The sequence below is a fragment of the Poecilia latipinna genome, unplaced genomic scaffold (assembly GCF_001443285.1).
Source record: "Poecilia latipinna isolate Pla-1442-1.1 unplaced genomic scaffold, P_latipinna-1.0 Scaffold1318, whole genome shotgun sequence".
Classification (NCBI taxonomy): Eukaryota; Metazoa; Chordata; class Actinopteri; order Cyprinodontiformes; family Poeciliidae; genus Poecilia; species Poecilia latipinna.
In genome coordinates, this window is record NW_015113934.1 from 186,956 (window position 1) to 210,368 (window position 23,413).

Consider the following 23,413-nt stretch of genomic DNA (forward strand, 5'->3'; position numbering starts at 1 on the left):
GTGTGCTTAAATATTTCCAAGAAACAGTTTTGGCGATCACACAAATTTCCATCACAATTTTTTTTTTTTTTTTTTTACTTTGTTAATCACAAAATACTAACGGTAGAGTTTTTAAAACAAACATTTAAGCAGTTACCTTGTTTATAAAGGTTCGGACATCATAAAATGCGATGGACAAACCGGTCTCCTCGGATGTCCCACAAACTGACAAAGTGAGTTCATCACAACTCAGAGCCAAGTGGTGCAAAGACATGTCCCCTGTCACTTCCACCAGAGCTGGTATGCCTTTGACTAGAACACAGTAAAAAGAAAAAAAAAAAGAAAAATCAGTTTCAGCACCACAATGACATGACATCCAGAACATTCTGTAACAAAAATGTTGAATCAAACCTGCCTGGATATGTCCTTACCTACTTCGTAGGAGCTCCCATCAGCTTTATCAGCAGCAAGAATATTTAGAGTAAGATACACTTTGAATGTTCGGCCAAGGCCAACAAATGTCAAACCATATTTGTTTGAAACGGTCAGTAGACTGGATCTGTCTTTTGGCATATCTTCAACAGCCTCAAAAACTTGTACTTTCTTCATCTGTCGGAACTGAAAATCCTAACAAAAAACAAACAAAAGGTTACGTACATTGTGGTCAAACAACGTGTGACTGTATCGGCCACAGTCCATCCTTCCACTTTGTACCTTTAAACAAATTATTTTGTAACCACAACACGGCTATGTCCAAAATTAGTCAGATCCCAAGCAGGTTTAATTTTAAAGTTATTTTCAATCAACCGAGAAATTTGTTGACTTGCACAAAAAAAAAGAAAAAAGGAATGTCTAAAATTATTTATATCTTTCTCAATAATCTGTGGAGCGTTTTTGCAATCAACCCCCATATCAGAGTTGCTGATCAGCTTTCTGTGTGTATTCTCTGTTGCTCTGTTGATTTATCTTAGGCGTAAAGACCCAAGTCTTTGAGGTTGAAAGGCCTCCATGTCATCACCCAAATCTGTAGCTTCCTACACAGATTCGAATCAGATTCAAGTCACCAGTGTTGCTTCCAGAAATTTGATGGCAGACTTAAAAGATTACTTTCAACTTCAATCTGCCACAGAAATGGATGTTTATGGGATTAACTGTTCACTGAACTGCCCCTCACATCCTTACAGGGTTTGCCCGTTCCTATCTCCAATGGTCATTGGGAGATGGGACAGGGTACGCTCAGGACAGGTCACCAGGAAATCGCAGGGCGACACAGACAAACTACCATGTATACACACACTCAAACCTATGAACAGTTTAGGGAAACCATTTAAACTGACCCATGAATGCACAGGAAAAACAGGCAAATTTAATGCAAAAGGACCTCAGGTCAGGATTTCAACTCAGGACCTTCTTGTTGCAAAACACAAGTGCTACCAACTACAACACTGTGAAGATATGAATATTCATTTGGCTATGTTAAGGTTTTTCTTTCTATGCGTTTAGTTTACACACTTTGACTTCATCGAGTTTAAAAGTACTGTTTTTGGAGAGGGCTTTTAAAATCAGTTTTTCTTTTAAATAAAAGAGGGCGGGAAAAACGTTTGTTACTCTCCAGTCTCTAAGCCGGATTCAATGAAATGTTGTTTCGCTTTCAGTTTTGCTGTGGCGATCACGCACTAGCATTTTAAAAATATAAATAAATAGCTAAATCGTGCTTTATAACATATTTCCGCTCAACATTTAATAATAATAAAAAGAATGCTTTCATTCTCAGTTTTTGATATAGCTCTAAAAATGTACCAGCACAAGTAAACACAAGTTTAAACATAGTAATTTAAATAATGTTATACAACCACAAAATAAAACCATCCCAGGACTGCGCAGGAGGAAATGGTAACAAGACTTTGATATCACTGAAAATATGTGACATAATAACTGGATAGCTATTTTCCAAAGCTATTTGTTAACCCCATGAGTAAACAATATTTTTGCTAATGTTCCAGCACACGTAGCTAGCTAAAAACTTAGAAGACATAAATTATCGTCTACTTTAACTTAAGAAGCATTTAAACTAATACCATATAAAACACGTTAAAGTCAATGTTAATACTGTAGTTTAGTAAATACACGCAGAATGCCAGGGCAAACTAAGCCTAATTTTAAAACTGACCAAGGAGCTCAGTGGCTAAGCTAGTCACAAACAGAGAAAATGAACTGACGCAGTAGCTTCCACATGCTAATCTGTCAACACACGACTTTACCTTCATTTCCCTCTCGGGAGGGGTGTCTGCGTCGTCTCCCATTTTCAGTATCAGAAGCTACTGCCTTTTGCGAAAATCTACGGTATGTGTTTATTTCTTGAAAGTCCGTATGTCTGATAAAGTTTAGGTGAGCCGCATTAGCACAGCTGTGCACACAGCGCGCAAATTTGCCCTGAAGAAACGATATCAGGATGGCAAGTCGATGCCAGAACACAGGATCACTGCGGTAGCTCAGGCCACAATGGAATCGAGCATTTAGTATTTTTATTTAATATTTAGTAATTTCTTTGTTTATATTTTCAACACTTTTTATTTAACATTATTGTGCATATCCACATTTAATTAATTTGTTTGTTTGTTTATTTATGATCTGAAAACGTCAGCATTACCTTGTTGCTTTACTTTTCCAGTCAGTAGAAGTTTTCCAGTCAGTAGAAGTGGATAGTTACTGCATGGTAATTGTCTGCCAGCTGGCAACAAGCTATTTAATCCCAGATGATGAACTGAGTGGCTTTCATAAACAACCATGTGGAAAGACATATCCTGTGGTTGTGGAAAATATGTTAGTCTGTTTTAAGAAGGGTCAAGTCACTGGCATGCAAAGAAAACATCTAAGGCGACTGACTAAAACTGGAAGGAAAAACTGGAAGGAAAGCAAAGAACTATCATCTTTGAAAAAGAAATCTGGCTGGAAAAAACCTCTGAATGATCATAAATGGTGATCTATTTAACATTAACATTTGACAAAAAAAAAAAACAGTAGAACTTATGGCTTATGGTACAAGAGACTGTAAGAATGAAAGCAATAGCGTTTCTATGCGCAAGGAAGGCATGTGAAGGAATCACAAGGGATTTGGACTGAATGACCATAAGAAAACCTAAAATACCTCAAATAAATTGATAACCGACGTAATATTAAAATTAATGGTAATTTTTTAAAGTTTCATGATATTATGACTTGTATGATTGTGACTTTCGTTCTATTGAAGAGTGATGCTCGATAAAGAAGGCAATGATCATTTGCCAGATTACTTATGCAAATTTAAAAATTCTAATATGAAAAAGTGTACATCTCTCTCTCTCTCTCTCTCTTTTTTTTATTATTTTAGAAAGGTTTGGATTTTTCACTGGAACAATTTTCTTTAATAGTTCCTTTATGTTCAATAGTAAATTTGGCCGAAAAAAAAAGGTAAAAGAAATCGACTTTCTAAGACTCCTTTTCTATCAAATATATTCTGGCAAAACCACGGCATTGGCTATTTTCTTTCTGTTGGCAACCCTTCAATGCCACGTTCGCATTGTACATATCTGAAGTACATCAGAACTTGCAAAACACATTTCTATAAGGCTCCCTCCTGTGTATAGGATTCATGGAGTCAGCACTATGGGCAGATCCCCAAACGCAGCCTTTCAGCTCTTGGAACACAAAGACACAAAGACAAATGAATAAGCCGCTCAGTACAGTACATGGTGAAGTAAGGACTTTTTTATTAGAAAGCAGACATGTTTTTGTATTGCATTTAAAGAAATAAGGTACTCTTCGAATACACAACTTAAAACCCATGATGGGAAATACAACGATGGGAATGAAAGAGATTTGTATGCAACATCGAAAGTGGCAACTTGCATTTCCAGTATATATTATTGATGCTTGAGAGTCAGAAGGCGCATAAACATTTCAACATTTTGTCTCTTTTATGAAGCAGTATCAACACTAAAATAGCCTCATCCCAATTTGCCTGGGCCAAGCCCTGCTGATAGTCAGAACCAACACGATGATCAAAGTATGAGGTTGCATGATAAAATCTTCCTTTTTTTCCTCTCTCTCTCTCTCTCTCTCTTTTTTTTTGAAACATCTGTGTTGTCGTCCATCATCAGGTCACCAAAAAGCCCAGAGAATGACAGATAAGGTCCATGCCAACTGAGGACAGCTCTGCCCAATGAGCACCAAGGTTTGAGTCAGTCCTTGCTACAAACACGCGCGCACACACACACACACACACACACACACACACACATAAAACCAAGAAGGCTGCAGTTGACACCATCGACCCTCCATTCTGAAAGTAAGCCAGTACAGAATGAAACGAGCTAAAAGACAAAAGCAAATAGCAAACTCACAGCAAGTCATTTCACATCCCCCATAGTGCACTGTTGGGCCTCATCCCTTTTCTGATTGTCAGCGCTCTGAACACATGGCTTTAAAAGTTGCATCTACTCGTCTGTTGCCTGTAGCCTTGGTCACCCTTGATGTTTTTTTTTTATTCTTTTCTTTCGGTTTTCTAAGTAGTTCTAAAGTGCTGGCATCATTTTCGAGGACACAGACATACACGCACAAACTTTTCAGTGCATTTCTTTTCTTAGTTTCTGAAGATTTAGATGCACACTCAAACTGGGTAGTTAGTTTATGTATGCCGCTCTTAATCAGTATTTTGCTGTCGATTATGAAAGAGATTACATTTTATGCAAACATTCAATGAAAGGCCAGGGCATATGATTAGAAAAAAAAAATACAGCCCCGTCGACTGCAAGTCGACTCAAGTCTCTGCTTGCAAACAGTGAAAACAGTTATTCAGCATAAAATACAGGGTGCATAAAGATCAGAGGTTTCATCGGGTCAGGGTGAACATCTGAATGGCATGCATTTTATGATACAAGTGTAATTTTTGCATATCAGTGTATAATTTTCAGGGTTAACCTTTCAGCAGAGCAAAAAAAAAAAACAAAAAAAAAAAAACAATTACAGTGCCCATTATTTTTACAGTAAAAGAGGCAGAGAGCCAAAAGAAGAGGAGAAAAAAAAGTTTTGAATAAAATAATGAAAAAATTGTTTTTGCACAGCCACCAGCCCCATCCTGTTTCTCATTTGAGCTCGCAGTAAACATGACACTGGTTCCCATCGAAGAAACATGTAAAAATCATACACGTTATTTTACCTTTTTTTTTTTCTATTAAGCACCTCAGACGGAGCTCATTCTCTCATAGGTTAGCCATAACATTCTCTGAGAATTTCTCATTTTAAAGTGCAACATCACCCAGTTACCCATGCACAAGATGAAAAAAAAAAAATCAAAGATTCCAGGAAGCTAAAAAGGAAAGTTTAAAAAAAAAAAAAAGTTAACAAACTGACTGTGAAGGTGAGGTTTTACAGAGGAAGACGCATTTGAGCGGATGCACAAATTCAACTACATCTGATTTTATTTACATATTTTTGATAGGTTTCCCCGTTTTGCTCAGCATGCAAGGGTGTCCGAGAAGGAACCGGTCTTATTGTAAATAAAAGCTTAAATAAACACAGTGACCCTAGTAAAGGGAGCAAAGTTTTTACATTCAAAAATGACATGAAAGAAAGTAAGTCAGCTAAAGTATGTCAACATAGTTAGAGTCATAATTTTAAAGTTTAGAATAGCAATTTCAGTAAGAGAAAAGTCTAATCCATACAGCCTCCTTGGCTTGTTTGTTTCTGAACAACTACTATGGCACAGACCCACATTCACAGTCTAAGGCACTGCTCCACACTTCTTTCATCACTGCAATGGAGTATATCACATTTTCCTAGGTCCTTACAGCTACTGCACTCTTTTAATTAGAACTGCTCTGAAAACTGTGTTAAATTGAATGCAGAAAAAACACATTCTGTTTAAAGACACATCAGAGAAAGCAGAGATTTAATTGTACAGATTCAATATCGTTTAATCTCGGACCACTTTCACCGATTTAATAAGGGATTATGGTGGGTTTTGATTTTAAGGTGGCTTGCCTTTCAACGTAAATGTATTTGTTTTTAACTGTTTATTTAATTTTAACACAGCTAGCTTATTTGACAAAACAGGAGGTGAACCCAATAGACAAAAAAAAAGTAATATTTTTTTATTTATTCCCTCAGAAGAGCAACATCAAATAAATTAGACAAGATGACGCTATAATTTAGTAAATCTTTTCATTTCACCACTGGATGAGCATATTTAAAATCATGTGGAGTAACTGAAACAAACCTCAGTTTTACACTTATTAGGATACTGCTGCCTGTGCTTCAACACACTGGAAGACCTGTTTGTATCAATTTTAAAAATATTTAAGCAAAAACATCACTATCAGTAAAGTTAATTTTAAATTTCTTTTTTTTTTAAGTTTGCAATTTATGTCAATAAAAAAAATGAAGCCACATACTAAACAAAGAGATTCAATAATTTACTATATCATAAAAAAAAAAAATAAAAAAAAAGACTGTGACCGTCACCATAGCAATGCTACAATTTACATTCAACCATCATCTTGGCCATTCATAACCCTGGCTTATCTGGGGCAGATTACAGTTCTTCCCAAAGGGGGAAAAATATAAAATAGAAAAAAAAAATCAACTGTAAACGTTATGAACATTACCTATAGTGCAATCCTGACCCTGTTTTTTTTTTTTTTTACAGGGCTATCTAAAAGCTTACCCTAAAGATCCAAGATATACTTGTCGAAGACGGAGAAAAATTTGGCCCAACCTCTAAAGTGGCACATCACTGAAAAATACATAACAGATCAAATTTACCGGGAGCATCTCCTTAAACCTCCTTAACCTCACTTGTGCAATCACCACATTTTTTTTATTTTTATTTTTTAAGAATATTTGTGATAAAAAATTTTAATTTACGGTCTACTTTTGTAATTGAATGTTCTTCGACTGCTGACTGAAACCCACGACAAGCAAAGAACAAGGGGCGACATTCAACAGTGCATCATTTTAAATCAATGCATGAAAGAAAAACTATAAAGAAAGGCTCTTTGGACTGGGTCCTATGCATGGCAACGGCAACAAGCGTGAAAACAGACATCAAAAACAGAAAACAGGCTTGACGAATGCACGGCCTCAGTCCCCCCCCCACCTCCAACAACACACAGAAACAGTCATCATCAATAGAGACCCGTTGTTTCTATCTGAGCCCACAGAGTGCCTGATTGACTATGCAATCAGGGTAATGTGATGGCGATTTTGCAGTCTTTTGCATGAGCCGCTTTTCCAGAATCCTTGGCTTCCCCCCCACTCGCTCAACTCTCTTGAGTGCAAACGCAGTAAACCGGCGTAATTTGCTCTTAAAAGTTTTCTTTAAATAATTTACCCACCAACTCATTTCCCCCTTGGAGAGCGAGAAATCAAACCAACAACAAAAACAGGATGGAAACAGGACAGAATTGACTTGGTACATTTCACAACACCTCATGAAGGTGGAACAGTACTCCTCTCTGGCATTGCTTTTGTTTTTTTCAGTGTAGTGCACTTCATATATTCACTCTTCTCCGTTTAAGTGGACAATACACTCTGCAGAATTCGTACAAATAAAAAAAAACAACAACAAACTCAGACTAATTCAATGTCAGAAACAGTCAAAGCAGGGTTACATCAAGATCATTTGTAACGTTTGGCGGCCTTTTCCCAGAAAGAAATGGAAAAAGTGCTTCTAGTTTTTAAGCATCACAGCTCCAGGCAAAAGTAGCTGTTATCTTATTTCATTGCAGAAATTGGACTCTGCCGTTCTCATTAGCAAATACTGCCAGCCATTGTTTGGATTAATGCATGCAAGTCTTGACATTATCTCACGTTTTTTTTTTTTTTTTTAATTCATGTCTCTGCATCTCCAAGAATTCTGTGATTTTTGGAGTTAGAAAGCACTGCAACATATTCTTTTGGACAGTGTGCCATTTGATTACATCAGTACATTAAACGCTTGGATTACATAAGTGTAATGATGAATGAGCGAGTGTTTGTGTGTTTATTTGGATGTACATATGTGCGGCTTGGGAGGTGTGGTCTGGAGCAGACACAGGCATCACATTGACAGTCTTGTCTGATATGTCTGACTAGATATGCACGAGAAACCAACAAATACGTGTGATAGATTTGTTATGTTGCATTTGTTCTTGGAGTTATGGGGAAAAAAAAAAAATCAGTAATTGCGGAAGATAATATTTTTGTAATTTTCATCATAAAAGTGACAACACAGTGTGTTGTAAAAGTATCCATACTATTGCAAACTTTCATTGTATTTTATAGGGAATTTATGTGACAAATCAGCACAGAGCATCTGTTTCTTGTGTGTGTGTGAATGCGCCTCACAGTCACACACACACAAGAAACAGATGCTCAATTTTAAGCAAAAAATAAAAATCTGAAATATTCTCAATACTCTCAATTCAATTTGATGAATTCGGGTTACAGAAATCCCAGTTAGTCATTTCTGCAAATGACTAACTGTAAATGACATTCTTTTCAAAGGGAAAAAAAAGGACAAGAACTTTCAGTTTTGCTGTGCAAAGCTGCTCAGAAGATCTGAAATTACAGTGAAGTTCAGGAAGTACTGACTCAAGTGTGGGGGTGAATAAAAAAATGTATTTGTTTAAGAATAGTAGAAAACCCTACAGCATTGACTCAAACTCGATTCACATACATGCACTGGTTTTTGTTGGTCTGTCACGTAAAATCCAAATAAAATTCAATAAAGTTTGTAGCTGTGACAAAAAAAAATTGGACAGGTTCAAAGCAATGCAAGGTAAAATAAAGGCAAAGGTTTCTTATTTTCTAGACAAGCCTTTCACAGTACATTCTATATGAATAGTAATGGGATGCAAAGTGGTCTTGCTGTAGAGATATGTTTCTCAAATACAATTTTCCCCCAAATCACTTTATGAAATAATATTACACTGCAAACTACAACCTGCTGCAAACCAGCTGTTGGTGGTGTCGCACTGATATGATGAATCATTACAGCCATCTGTTTTGTTATTTGACCTTTTGGAATAATGCTGCAGACGCCCCAAGTGCTGAATACATACTTGGACCCGAACTGACTAATGCCATGCCTGTGTATGCTTTTAATAGCTGTTTCTTTCTTCTTCATCTTTTTTTATTTTATTTCACTGCATGTAAGTCTCCAAATACACAAGCACACACGAGCGCATGCATGTGCGACCAACTTTTTTGTCTGATAAAAGTTGCGAGTGCAGCTTTGTGTGTGGAGAACAAAATTTCCCTGTCGAGGAAGCATGGAGGAGAGGAAAGAGTGACGGACGAGACGGCGAGAAGAAGTAAATGTGAGTGTTAGACGCATTTCACGACATGGGGGAGGGACGCTCAGTGTCCGTTCAACCTCAGATTTTGTCCAAAACTTTCCGCCCCCTGCTCGGGGGGCGTGTCTGCCGATCCGACCACCGACACCAAGATCGGCGCCCCCAGTGATCGGTCCGCGCCCTCCGATCCAGCTTCGTCGTCATCCTCCTCCTGTTCCTCCTGGACTGCTGCTTCGCCTTCACCCTCGGCTTCTGCCCCAGCCGACCCTGCGCCGGGGCTGGCCGCATGAGTCCTGAGAGGGTCCTTGCGTTCTGGATACAACCGTTGCTCTAGGCTCTTCAAATCATGCTCGAAGGAAAGGGAAACTCCTGACTGAGGGGCACTGAGGGCTAGGTTCAGACCAACGGCGGCGGCAGCACTCATGCCCATGCCCGCCCGGTACACTTCCATGCCGTCAGGCAGCATGGACTTGATCTTTGGGAGCCATCTCTTGCGGACCCGCCTTGCGTTTGTGCACATGTCAGCAGCGATCACATTCATTTCACTCTCCTTGAAGTTAGGGTTAAAGTTTTGACAGTAGACTGCAAAAAGAGGAGAAAACAGCCATGTCCACTTAGTCAAACAGCTCCTATTAAAACAAGGCATGCACAAGATCATTTACACAATAAACCTACGTTTCACAGCATTGAGGACCCTGCTGTCCAGGGGCTTTCTGCTTGGGTCACTTGTGGAAGAGCGGATGCCTGTCCCACAGCTATTTGCCAGAGTGTTTCTACAGAATCGCACAGTAAACACCAGGGGGCAGAGTCAGTAACAAACATATACAGTAAATCACATGGGGACACACAGAAACACACACTCATCTAGCTGCATTGCACAACATGACCACAGATGGAGTGTGAAAGTTGATTTGTGACAACGGCAGCGGCGCTGGAATCAAGCACACATCTAAGAGACGAACACACATGTCTGAACAATAACTGCCAACTCGTGCTTTGCTTTGCACTCACCTATCAAAGAACGTGGCTAAGAGGCGACGGAGCAACACTTTGTGTTTGATGCCGGCACACAGATGGCAGTTCATAAGTTGGCCTCGTGTCATGAACACCTGGGTTCCTGAGGTACACGGAGAGAAAAGAATTTCCTGAGATCAACGCCTCTATCAGAATCCGTTTCTTTTCACGTTTAGGTTTCTTCTCGTTTTGTTGCAGTTCATCTTTCAGTCATGTCTGCATTTCATGTCTTTAAGGGAGTCAGACACACCATCAGCATCATTACCAATGCCTAAAGTTATTGTTTCACAAAGGGTTTTTAGATACTCATTGCAAAGTAATTCATATTGATATGTACAACTTCCATTTCAAATGTTTCTAAATGTAAAAAACCCTAAATAAATTCACATCAAGTTCACAACCATAGACTAATTTGTGTTGTATATCCCAGTAAAATACACTTACGTTTGCTGAAGTAATGTGACAAGAAATATTCCAAGCAATATGAACACATTTGAGGGACATTACTGCAGACTACAAGTCAAAATTAAGCATGTTTACTTCATTTAATGTATACTAAAATTAGATATGATTTTTTCTCCCACATTATAAGTTTCTGAATTCCTGTGCTTTTGGAATACCTAACCTTAACCAAAACTTGCTAATGTTGCTATGATCATCTCTGTCTTTCAGAAAATTGCTCAATGCTTTTGCTTGAAAATATTCAAGAAAAAAGAAATCTATTTTTCACTTTGCTCCCCTCATGCCGAGTGGTCACTGCCCATTCAGAGCATCTTCTCTGTCGATCGCCAAGAGCAATATCTGGCAGTCAGGCCACATCATTCAGTTTTTGAGTCATCATAACAGCAAGAGAGAAGAAAAATCATTTCTCTTCACATTCTCAGAGCTCTGTAAGGGCCATTTGGCAAACACCCGGCAGCCAGTCATATGCTTTTTACTTTAGTCTGACTTCTACTCGGTCACTCTTCCATAAAGCCCTGATTGATTATATCTGCAGAGATGGTTGTCCATCTGCCACAGTCTTAAATCTCCACACAGGAACGCTGCAGCTCCGTTTTATTCCTTTCAGACCGCGCAAATTCACAGCACGAATTAAACCCAAACAAATTGAAATATCTGAGGTCTACCAGCTAGTCACGCTTCGCGACCCCTTCGTGACTTCTGTGAACGTGCGTCAGACAGGTTTTTTTTTTTTTTTCCAATTAGCTGTTACAATTCAATTTAATCAAAATATAAACGCAAATACAAAAAAATAAATAAATAAATAAAAATGTCCTTAGCCAGAGAATAACTTTTGACAGATTGCTGAGGGTTAGTTCTCTCATTCATGATCTGTTTGTTCTCTGATCCACAAATGGTGTTTCTATTCCTCAACAAAGCGCCCCTCTGACATCCTGAGTTTATTAGTTTGAGTTAATTCAATCAGTGAAATGCACTTTGATAGGTACTGGATTTTAAATTTAAATTAGGTGCAACAGTGTGAATGTTTTCCAGAGAACTAATGTTATCTGTGCATGTTAATGTCTTTTCTTTTCATGTTTTTTTATAGAAGCTTGTGTTTGTGTGCCTACCGGCGACCAATTCCAGCTTCTCTCCTGGGTCCCCCTCAGTGTAGAGCTTAGGGTGGCAGCGGTAGCCAATCTGGCTTATGAGGCTTGCAGGAAGTGCCACCAGGTCTCTGCGGATGAGCACGCAGTTGCGATTTTCCAAGGCCAATGGCATTGCTGCCAACTCTGCCTTGTCCTGGACTAATAACATCAAAAAGAGAGAGAAATATTTTGAGGAAAAGAAATTGGAGACATAAATAAAAACACAACGTTACCATTGCTGTAAGCTTACAACAGTGCTTTGCAAAAGTATTCATACCAACTTCAGTGTATTCATTTGGATTATTTGTTAAAGACTCCCTTGTAGTGCATAATTGTCAAGTGGAGGAACACCATACAGAATATTTTTACAACAAAAATAGGTTGACATGCGGTGTCTACCTCCTTTCTTCAATATCCCTAAAAAAAAAACATCCAGTGCAACTGATTTGCTTCAGACAACGTGAGTCTACTTTCTCCTAATGTAACTTCAGTACCAATCTCAGTTGCCAAGAGATTTGTTAGAAAATGTTTGTCAATAAGCAGCTTCTAACGTCCAAAGACAATGCTGTACACTTAAAATGACAGAGTGGACACATTTGGCAATCACTGGAGAAGCAGCCAAGAGCCCCATGATAAATCTGGAGGACCTGCAGAGAACAGCTCAAGTGGAAGAATGCATCAACAGGACAACAATTAGCTGAGTAAATCTGGCCTGCATTGACGCACTGGCAATGTTAAAGCTGACATCTAAAGAAAGTCATAAGAAGCCATGTCTGCAGTTCACCAGGGCATTTTGGTCTAATAGAAAACTTAGTAGATGTTGCAAAATGCTTGAGATCGGGGCAGAGGTTCACCCTCCAGACGGACAACAACCATTAATGTGTATAATGACGTGTTTGATTGACCCGGGCCAGAACTAAACCCTAATGCCATTCTGATACAAAGCCACTGCCCCAAAAGACTTATAGCTGTAATTGTTGCAAAGTAGCTCCCCAAGTGGACTCCAGGAGGCTGAATCTAAATCCTCTCTACATGTTTTTGAATTAATAATAATAATAATAGTAATAATTGTTGAAAACCATTTTTCATATTCCTTCCAATCTACAATTATGTGCTACTTTGTGTTGGTTTGTCTTTGTGTTCACTGCCCTCCTTTCATATGCATCTCTGACACAACGCACCTGAATGGAATGAATGATTCATCGTCAGCCCCATGAAGAACTTTGTGAGACTCTGCGGTGATGATTCAGACATTTAAATTAGGTGTAATTAGAGAAGGGATGTGTTTACAAGTTGTAGGACAGTGGCTCTCCAGGACTGGAGCTGGAAGTCCCTGGCTCACTGCATAAAATCTCAACACCGTAGACGTTTGAGGTTGTGGGAAAACATAAAAAAAACAAAAAAAAAAACAGGTAGGGATACTTTTGCAAGGCACTATGCATGCTGCAAAAGCAAAAAAAAATAACATTCTTATCACCACTTTCTGTTCCCTTATTGACAATAAAGGATTTGAAATTGAGTTTGTGAAGTAGCTTGGGTAATCTGATGCAAGTTTGTTGTGTTTCATAAATGTTTCAGAGCATTGCAGATGTATCCCAGATAAGTAATGATGCTGCATCAGTAACCTGACTTTTGGAGGGACCCAAATCCAAAAAAAAAAAAAAAAAAAAAGAACAGTTGGGTTTTTTCCACCCTAAATGATTTGCTCTAACCTCTGTGATGACTTGGAGATATATGAGCACAGACGCAAAATAGAGAGAACAGCAGGAATGAATGTATTATTTCCAACACACACACACAATAGATGTTTCCCTGTGCATATGTGAAGATACTTCTGCTTGCACACACACACACGCACACAGGAAAGAGGTGCATGGTTCTCAAATATCCAACAATGTCACCCTGCGGTGCTCTGACTGATTGCAGATAGAGTGGATTTCATGAATTACTGAAACTCTAGAGTTTAACAAACCCCTTGCCATGCCTTTCAGTTTCAGGGTGAAAAAAGGATGATGGAGAGTGGATGCATATGCCATGTTTGTGAAACGTCTGCTTCCTGGATGTGAACGTAAACAAAACGGATGCGTTCAAGAGCAGGGATGTCTGCACCGGTGTGGAATTATGTTGAAAACATCTTTACAAAGTGAAGGAGCTGCTATTGCTGTGATAAGGGCTGTGTTGTTGGTCACGATGCACTCCGATCCCAACTCCATAAGGCTATCTTTAAAATGTGAGAACCCACACAAACTCTGGAGGCACAACGTCCTGCTTTCCTGAGATGTGCAGGATACAAAATTTATCAAAGATTAAATTATAAATGGAATAAAATGGATGTTGATATCTTATTTCTTCTTATTGAAGTCCTACTAATTTTTTTTCTGAAAGTCATTTTGAGCCTTACTTAAATGTTTATGTTGGATTGGTCCCATTTCAAGTGAATATCCCAGATTTGCACTTATGCAGAACATTAGTATAAAACTCATCGAATTTCAATTTCGAGTGATACGGGGGTTCTTGCTCTGAGAAATAATCTGGTTGCCTGGAATCAGCTGATTTCATGTTGGACCGGCCTGATTGGTAATCTGCCATCAGAAACAAAGCCTAAGAAGAAACTTCTTGGAAGTAAAATGAGTTTTCTTTGAAGGTATTTCAGCAATTTCTTTAAGTTGGTGCCAACAAAATAACAAGAACCTGAACATAGCGCAGCAAAGAATAGTTCAAGGGATTGAACTGTTCAATCCCTTGAATAGTTCAATTCAAAGAACTGATGGGTGTCTTGGAAATCCCACAGTTAAGATCTTGGAGTTAAATCTACAGGGGAATGCAAACAGAGATTGATGCTGATAGTTACTATTGCTAACCAGGCTTATCTGTTGTATATATATATATCTCTGCCCCGTATCCTGAAAGATTTTAGGTATGTTTAGATGTTTAGTTATGCAGAGAGAAACAGCTTTGTCACCGTGATGCTTCTGAGAAGGCGTTGTTATATGTTATAAATATTTTATTGCTTGGACAATTATGTCTTCAAATTATGCAGAAATTGGGAAAAAGATACAGTTCTTGCAGATAAATCAAAAAGGTTTCCCTTTAAACTTTACAAATCGGTGACTGGAAATCAGTCGCACATCTAATTAATGTATAGTCTTTTGCTTTGCAAAAGTATTTTCGTAATAACAAACAGCGTAAGACTGGACTGTTGTTATACTCACTCCCATAGGGGTTAGTGGGACGTCCATAGATCTGACTGTAGGCGTCCTCTGTGATCCCGTCATATGGCTCTTCCTCAAACTCCTCGTCATCATTCTGGTAGGATGTGGGGCTGTCTGTGGTGGGAAGGCTCGACTCTCCTGGGCTGGACCTTTCCGCACCTGTTCCTCCGCCTGCCCCGCTCCCGGCTCCGCCTCCAGTGGTTCCTTGAAGGTGGAAGGTAGGCATACCAGGAATGGCAGGCCCTCCAGCTGCTGTGTAGAAGGCCCTCGCCAACCGGCTCCCCAGCTCCGAGGTCGAAATCTTGGTTTGTGTTGAGGGTGTGGAAATCGGTGTTGGGTCACCCACTTCTATTTTGATTTTACGCTGCGGCAAGAGTAGGGCCGACGTAGACCAGCTTTGGGTTCCCAGAACGCTGGCTACTGACAGGCCGATACCATTATTGAGAGGACTCTGCGGCTCCGATCCCGTCTCCTCCAAGGACCCTGCAGTTTGCGAGTCACAGTGAGGTGAGCTTGCCTTAAACATTAGGTCCATGCCTCGTTCAACTATATGCTGAATCTGGAGGTAGCCAGCTGTGTACATGACAACCAGCTGTTCGCTCGCTGCCATCGTTAGCTTCCCTGTGTAGCAGAATGTGAGGATCTGCTCAAAGCAAGCAGGTGTGACTGAGGAAGGCAACTCAAACTGGGACTTGGTTGAGCTGCTGAAGAGGTCACGAAAGTAGAGGCTGCTGGCTGCCAAAACGGCCCGGTGGGCTTTAAAAGCCTGACCTGGTTCAGCCAGAGAGGGACGTTAAAAACATTTCTGCAAAATTCACTAATTAATAATAATAATAATAATAATAAAAAATCCAGCTTACTCACCTTTTACCAATATGGATACGTCACAGTGATGTCCCAGCAGCCGCTGCTCATTGAGGGAGCCCAGAACCGTGGCTCCAAAATTCGGGATCTCCACATGGAGCAGCTGGGACATGTTGGCCGAAGGGGGAGAGGAAGATGGGCTTTCAGATTTTCACTCTTCCACCAAGAAAGACATCTGTAAAATCAAAACAGGCAAAACAAAAAATGTATGGAGGACATCTTTTAGCAAGAAAAAAACAAACAAAAAAAAACAAAAGTAAAAAAAAAATGTGTGAAATATGAATAGATTTGCCAGAGGGAGAGAGAGAGAGAGATACAAGGAACGACAACTGAGAGGAGGAAGCAAAGACTGAAAACTGAGATGGAATTAAGTGAGAAAACGAATACAGTTGAGGGAGAAGTGAGAGGAGTGTGAAAGAAAGATGGATATGCGAAGACAGTGGGTGAGAGATTCAGACAGGAGAGAGGAAGGAGGAGCCAAGTCACTCCACAGGAGAAAAAAAAAATGAACACAACGCCATGCCTACTGTATGAGAAATGTTGTGAAACCTCTTAAGGCTATGTTGTTTGAGATGACTTTTAATTCCTGGAAACCTCAGGCTCATTCCATGTATTGCTTGTCATGCATGAACAGCAGTTTCCCTGCAGCTTGGACCTTGATGGCCTGGAAGATAGCCTTGACAATAACTTTTTTTTTTTTTTTTTTTTCCCTCAGCAATAAAACCCACTGAGTACAGACAGTTTTTCATGTCAGAGTTCATAGATTCTCCTTCATTTTGCTGACGCCTCATCTTTGTCAGCATTTGCTCCCCTTATAAGCTTCGGATAGACAGATTTTCTCTTTACGCGTTAACGCCGACAGTTCCTTGAATTCCTTCACAGCCCATTCTCCAGGAAAACTTGCACCTTCGTTACTTCCATGAACCTTGTATCATTGTCTTTGTCTCTCCACCTACCCACACACACACACACACACACACACACACACACATATACGCAGTAGTTTCATTATTGAGCAATGCTGCAGAGCAGTTTCCAGGAATACAAACTGAAAAAATGTCACCGCCTCTTTAACACACAGACACACACACAAACACACAAAGCCTCTCTCTCTCTCCCTCCCTCCCTTTCTCTCTCTCTCTCTCTCTCTCTCTCTCCCACTTCATGAACTCCATACAGACACACATGCACTCTGGCTTACTTACATAAAAGCGTGCATGCATACACAGATACACAGGCGCAGGCAGTGTAGGCTGCATAGGGAAATTACTGTGTAACCTGGCACCTAAGCACTCACCTGGAGGAAAACAGCACATCATAACTTTTCCTCTGCTAACACGCAGAAATACTGCTCACCGTTAGCACAGACAGTTCTGAGTTTTCTGCTTTAAGCAGAGTCGGGAGCAGGACAGATGAGGAGTAGTACAGACAGCAAGAAGAGCACTCTGATGTTTCCCCTCCGTTTGGCCAGCTCCCGCTTTCACCTAAAGTGTCTGCCTTAGAGAAGCTTCTATGACTTTTTTTTTTTTTCCTCCTCTTCCTGCCTCCTATCTTTGTGTCCTCCAAGACCCCATTCTCTCTGCTCGCGGTCTGCTCCAGCCCCGTCTCAATGCCTCCTTATCATTATCTCTCCTTGCTTTCTACTCTCTGAGGGCTGAATTCAACAAGTGCTGCTGTACAGAGGGAAGAGAGGAGCAAGAGAATATAGAGGAGAGAGAGAGAGCGCGAGAGAAGAGGGAAGAGCAGGGCGAATCAATGATGAAAGGAGTGGGAGGCTGGGTCGGTGAGTGTGTGTGTGTGCATGTGTCTGCGCGCGTGTCTGATCAATGCAGTATCTATACGTCGCAGGGAGTGGGAGGGAGAGAAAAACACAGGCTACAGTTACAGACCGAGACAGCGACTGGGCAGAGAGAAAGTCCGAGGGAGGGAGGGGAGAGTTGAGACAGAGAGAAAGTCATTTGAGGACAATACGAGCAGGGAAAGACAATTAGATTGAAGCAACTTCTGCCACATGCCCCTTAACACGGATGTCTATACGGTGCGACAGAGCAGAGGGAGGGGAATGACTCAGACAAAAGAGAAATGAGAGAAGCCTGCAGAGGTCGTGAACACTGTTAATTAATTAGACACGGAATAGTGAAACTTCTGAATTGCCGCTTTGACGCAAGTCTGGAGAGAATGCATCATTCCTTCACTCAGCCAGCCGTTAAACTGGAAGGTTTGAAAAGTTTGCTGAGAGGTGTTTTCCACTTTTTGAGACAATAGCGGGGGACAAATAAAGAGAGAGGTTTTTTTTTTTTTTACTTTTCAGCAAGTGTCGTGTATGTTCTCTGAATCATGCCAGGACATCTCTTGCCAAAACACCCACACACAACCAGAGCAAAGCACTGTCTCCACACAAGCCCTATTTTGCACATGAATTGATAAATTAAATGATTAATTTACACCTCCGCTTTGGTAGCTCTGCTTATTTAGGTGGCATTTCTCTGCTTCTGCTGTTTCTTTTTTTTGCCAGCACAGAAAAAAAAAGAAAAAAAAAAAAAACGGCCTCCATAGATGTCGCTTGACGTGGATGAGAGAGGAGAGGAGACGGATGTTGCAGCCGGTGACAGGACAACGGCAACGAGAAGCTCAGTACCGGAGACTATGAGTTCCACGAAGATCTGTGTGGGAGGCTTAAAAAAATGCTAATTGCTTTGATGGATGTGCAACAAATGTATTATTGTATTTGTGTAAACACCTACTACCTGCAAAAGTATTCACACCCTTGCACCTTTATCATATTTGAGCAGCTATAAGGCTCAACTATATTTGGATTTAATGAAAAAGACCAACATAAGGCGGCGCATAATTGTGCACGAGAATGAAAAGGACAAATGCTTTTTAAAACTTTCATTTGCATCCGTTGCCACTGTGGCAATACTTTGTAAAACCACTTTTTCAGTGCAATTACAGTGGAATTTTTTTTAGGCCAATGTCACTAACAGGTGTTCTCCAGATCAGTTACATCAACTGATTTCCTCAAAGCGGAGGAGCGGTGACTGTACACAAAGTTCCCCCCAAACGGCGAAGTCCCTCACCTTGTCTTAGAACCAGCCTACAGAGGAAACTCACTTAAATCACTGTATCAGTGATCTCGTTCTTCCGGTAATGAGCCATAGCTTATGACAATAGGTGACCGACTCCTAAATCCTGAGCCTCACTTTGTCGCTCAGCTCTTTCTCCACTCACCATTGCAGGCTGGAGAAATACTGCAGAAGAGACACAAATCCATCCATCAATAAATCTCCTGATCTGTCCTGCCATCGCTGAACCATTGCCCCAGACTTGATATTTAAGTCTGGAGTTTGACTGGGTCAATCTTTTATCAAACCTTTCCACTGGAAGTCCAGCGGTTGGTTTAGGGTCACCATGCTCAAAGTTTGACCTTACTTCCCACTTGTTTTCTGTAACAGGTTTACTTCCACTATTTCAAATATTTAATCCATCCAACTTCTCTTCAACTCTGACCAGCCTTCATGTCCATGCTGAAGGAAGACCTTCCCACAACATGGTGATGCTATCACCTTATTTCCCAGTAGGCTGACGCACATGAATTGTGCAACTTTTCTGTCTGAAGTGTAGGGTAGCATTTTGCATGTAGGTCAGAAAAGTTTAACTCTGGCCCCCTTATGACCAGATTATGTTGTTGGACATTTGCTAAGCTCCCAACGTGGCTTGGCAAATGTTTAATTTAGGACTTGTTGTTGGATGTCTTTCAACAATGACTTTATCTTGCCAAACTTGCATAGTGACCAGATTTCTTGAGTTGGAAGACTATTAGTTTTCTTGTCAACAGCTCCTCCAGAGTTACCTTGGGTGTCTTGGCTCTCTATGTCTGGCCTTTCATCTCAGACGGGCAGTCGTGCATCGGTAGACTTGCAGCACTGCAATGCATCCTCCCACTCTTTATAGCTTAAAAAGACATGCAAAATCATAAATAATTTCCTTTCATGTCACATGAACTGCTTTGATATGATCTATTAAATGGAAACCCAATAAAATACAAAACGTAAGAACGGTTGCAAGGCAGCATACACACAAAAGTTGCAATTCTTGCATGCTAGCTTAAAACCGAGAGGCATGATGGAAACAGCTCCATCTAAAGAAATGTTAGGAGATGAGAGCAATCACGACCTTCAGAATCTCATTCCATCTTTTTTCCTTTGAATATGGAACATTAAAATAAATAAATAAAACGCTGACGCAGAGCACTTTTTTTTTTTTTTTTTTACATCGGAGCGCATTCCCTGAAAGTGTCAAGACACTCATTTCACTCTCTGCCAAAGTAACCTCAGGTGGAGAAAGTTGCACTTTAAACTGAGCAAACTTTTACTCTCCTCAGTCGCAGCGGAAACATGAAAGTGAAGATATCACCGAGGGTTGAATACAGTGAGTCAGTGAGTTTGGTTGGGAGAGCTTAGCCACAGAGTGTGTGGTATCTGCACGCCACATATAGGCATACATGAGTGAGCTCACACAAAAAAAGCTCTGTGAAACGCCGGAGAAACAAATCCGCAAACATGCTAATGCAAACAGACATAAACTCAGTCCCCTGCGCTTTCTCTCTCTAACACACACACACACACACACACACACACACACGGTCAGGTAATCTCCCCATGCACACTCAGCAATACACATTCTGTTTGTCTGTGTGTCTGTCCCATTGGGATGCTGCCAGACTGCTTGTCCACTCGTCTGTCTATTGGTTATTGTTACTATTGTGTCCTTACATTGCCTCTTGCCCACCTCCCCCACCCCCCAGCACACCCTCCCTTTTTTCCTACCCTTCCCATCCTGCATACCACGTACCCACTGTCTCTCTGCCAATTAATGCACACAGGGCTGCATTGCAGTGAGGTTGGCGCGTGCCACGGCAGCAAGCACAGTACAGAGTCTACAGACATGCATGTACGTGCCAGCCAGGCAGAGCGGGAATGAGAGGATGGAGGGAGGGATTGGAGGAGGGGAGGGGGGTTGGAGCAGAAAGGGAAAAGAGTAAGAGGGAGGGGGGGGGAGAGAGAAAGAGCAAAGGAGAGTGAGCAGAGAATATGTTGAGTCAGGCAGACAGGACAGTGGAGTGCCACATAGCACATATACAGAGACACATAGCTGCATATTTATGCAAATGTATGCCAGAATGAATAAGAAACAGGAACACATGCATTACAGAGGAAAATGTGCAAAAGAAAAATGCAAGGTGCACATGTGCATTTACACACACAAGAATTGACACGCAAATTCCAACGAAATCTGCGTGTCAAAACTTTTGCTCCCATTACCCGAGGAGAGTTTGCTTTCCCATCTTCGAACTTTCTAGCAAATTAAGACACATTTTAATAATCATCATCCTTATATGACCGACTCTGACTTCTGGCACTTTGCCTGTGCAGACATTTTGTGATTTAAAAAAAAAATATATATATATTTTTTGTTTTATAAACTCGACTAAAACGCTACCCCAATTGCGTTCTGTCTGCTTTCTTCGAAATGTGTTGCATCCATTTCTAATTAGGGACTCATACCTACGCACAGTGTTATTAAGTGTAGCAGCAGGTCCAGCCTTATCTGAATAATACGAAGACACGAGAGGATCCTCCAGATGGCAAACAAACACATGCACAATCACGCATACACTCGCAGATTTTAATTACCAGTTCTACTGTAGCTGAATAAATGACAATAGGGTAAGGGCTAAGCTCAAACTAACTCAAGTTACAGTCTTTTTTGGGCTATTTTTTAATAATTCGAGTGAGTTCAATCTTAAAGTAAAGAGGGTCTCACACAATGGAGACGGAGTGAAAACCTACCCACAACTCCAACAATTATCTCTGAAGGGCATGCAGAGAAGTAACAGCATCGATTAATGTCTCATTTCAAGTGCAAGAACCAATGCAACGAGCGAACCGCGTGAAAAGTTTCATGTGAGCCTGAACAATAGCAGAGCCCTCTGCTCTTGCTTATGTTGCTTCTATACAATCTCAATATGAACAGTCCCCTCGTTATAAATATTCAGATCCTGCAGTTGTTCTCATGTCTAAAGTGTACCAGACAACAGATTCTATCCACGTTGAGAAGGCAACGCTCCCTGGCAACAGTTCTACCAATCGGGACCGAGCAGGCGTCTGCCTGAGTCTGTCTGAGTATCATTATGGGATGTCAGTGAGAGAGAGAGAGAGAGAGAGAGAGAGAGAGAGAGTCTCCTTGTCTTTGCTTATAGTGTAACTGTCTGTCTATAGACCTTGCTGGGTAAAGTTGTCTCCACATAGCTGGGAAAAAGAAAAAAAGGGAAAAACATCTAAATAAACTGCTATGATTCATGCAGTTACGTAATAAAGAGGCAACTATGAAATTATTTGTTGTGGGCTGAACATTGTCTGCTATCTCTCCACTTGCATTCACTCAATATGCACCAATTATATGCGCTGACGATGTGGGCTTATCTTGTGTCTGAGGAGAAGAAGAAGAAAAAAAAGACACTTTCAGTTTAGACCAATGAAGGAATGCTGTCTGAGACGACACAACAATCGCGCTATGATAATGCGTTCACTTTTAAAAGCCCAAGTCAGCAAGGGTTTTATGTACAACCGTCACCTTAATTAACTTATTTTTCTCTTAATTGAATTCACAGCTGAATGAATCTAACCCCTGCTGTGTCTTTGTTTTGTCTGGGTCACAAAGCTAGGCTGTAGAGTTAGAGTTTAGACACTTTGTGTTATGGGAGCAAGGTGTTTCTCTTTTTTCTGCATCCCAAAAGTAGATAGATTTGACTGGTTTTCAAAAATTAAAATAAAAATAATTTAAAAAAAAGAACAAACATGCTTAGTCATATTTGCCAAATGCCAAGAAGAAGTAACCTAAGCAAATACAAAAAAGTAGTGACCAATGGTGATGTCATTTATTAAAAGTAAAAAATATAAATAAAATAAAATAAAATCCTTGTCTGAAAGTATAGTTGACTCCCTTGGTAAATCACATATCTAGAGTGATTAAATAAATGTTTGTTTTTTTTTTGGTTCACATTTACCTGCCTTTTCCCTAAAACTGTGAAATCAGTAAAATACAGCCTGGCTGAGAGCATTGAAGCAGGATAAAAAAAAAAATCTCAAAAAGCAACACTTCATACCCTGATCTTAAGAAATTCAAGAACAGATAAGAAAGGGTTATATTGTCATTTTCAAAGCTTTGGGACTCCAGCAGACCACAGCAAGGGCCATTATCCACACATGGAGAAAGTATGGAACAGTGGTGAATCTTTTCAGCCTTGCAACAATTTGATAATTCAACCAGGAGATCACAAAGGAACCTATAGCAACGTCTGCAACGACAGATTCATGATTCGACAGGAAGAGAGATTGGTCAAAAACTGCATCCATGGGAGATCCGAGCTGTCAAAAGA

General features: G+C 40.3%; 2 protein-coding genes across 9 annotated transcripts in view; both read right to left on the bottom strand.

Annotated features, from left to right (window-relative positions):
* nup214 (nucleoporin 214) overlaps positions 1-2,431 on the bottom strand; it is a 29,538-nt gene extending 27,107 nt beyond the window's left edge. For all 3 annotated transcript variants that reach the window (XM_015055501.1, XM_015055502.1, XM_015055500.1), the window contains exons 1-3: positions 2,241-2,431; positions 411-606; positions 137-291 (exon numbers count right to left, since the gene is read on the bottom strand). In XM_015055501.1, coding sequence (XP_014910987.1) covers positions 137-291; positions 411-606; positions 2,241-2,282 — 393 coding nt within the window. In that variant the 5' untranslated portion in view covers positions 2,283-2,431. The remainder of the gene's footprint in view (positions 1-136; positions 292-410; positions 607-2,240) is intronic.
* A 5,064-nt stretch (positions 2,432-7,495) lies between these two features.
* The window catches only part of nacc2 (NACC family member 2), a 33,357-nt gene continuing 17,439 nt past the window's right edge, over positions 7,496-23,413 (bottom strand). For 2 of the 6 annotated variants that reach the window (XM_015055505.1, XM_015055508.1), the window contains exons 2-7: positions 15,973-16,147; positions 15,109-15,879; positions 11,879-12,055; positions 10,305-10,410; positions 9,969-10,066; positions 7,496-9,875 (exon numbers count right to left, since the gene is read on the bottom strand). In XM_015055505.1, the coding sequence (XP_014910991.1) occupies positions 9,358-9,875; positions 9,969-10,066; positions 10,305-10,410; positions 11,879-12,055; positions 15,109-15,879; positions 15,973-16,084 (1,782 nt within the window). In that variant the 5' untranslated portion in view covers positions 16,085-16,147 and the 3' untranslated portion in view covers positions 7,496-9,357. Of the gene's footprint in view, positions 9,876-9,968; positions 10,067-10,304; positions 10,411-11,878; positions 12,056-15,108; positions 15,880-15,972; positions 16,925-17,269; positions 19,355-23,413 lie in introns of those variants that run through there. The other 4 variants (XM_015055504.1, XM_015055507.1, XM_015055506.1 and 1 more) reach the window with 4 other exon arrangements.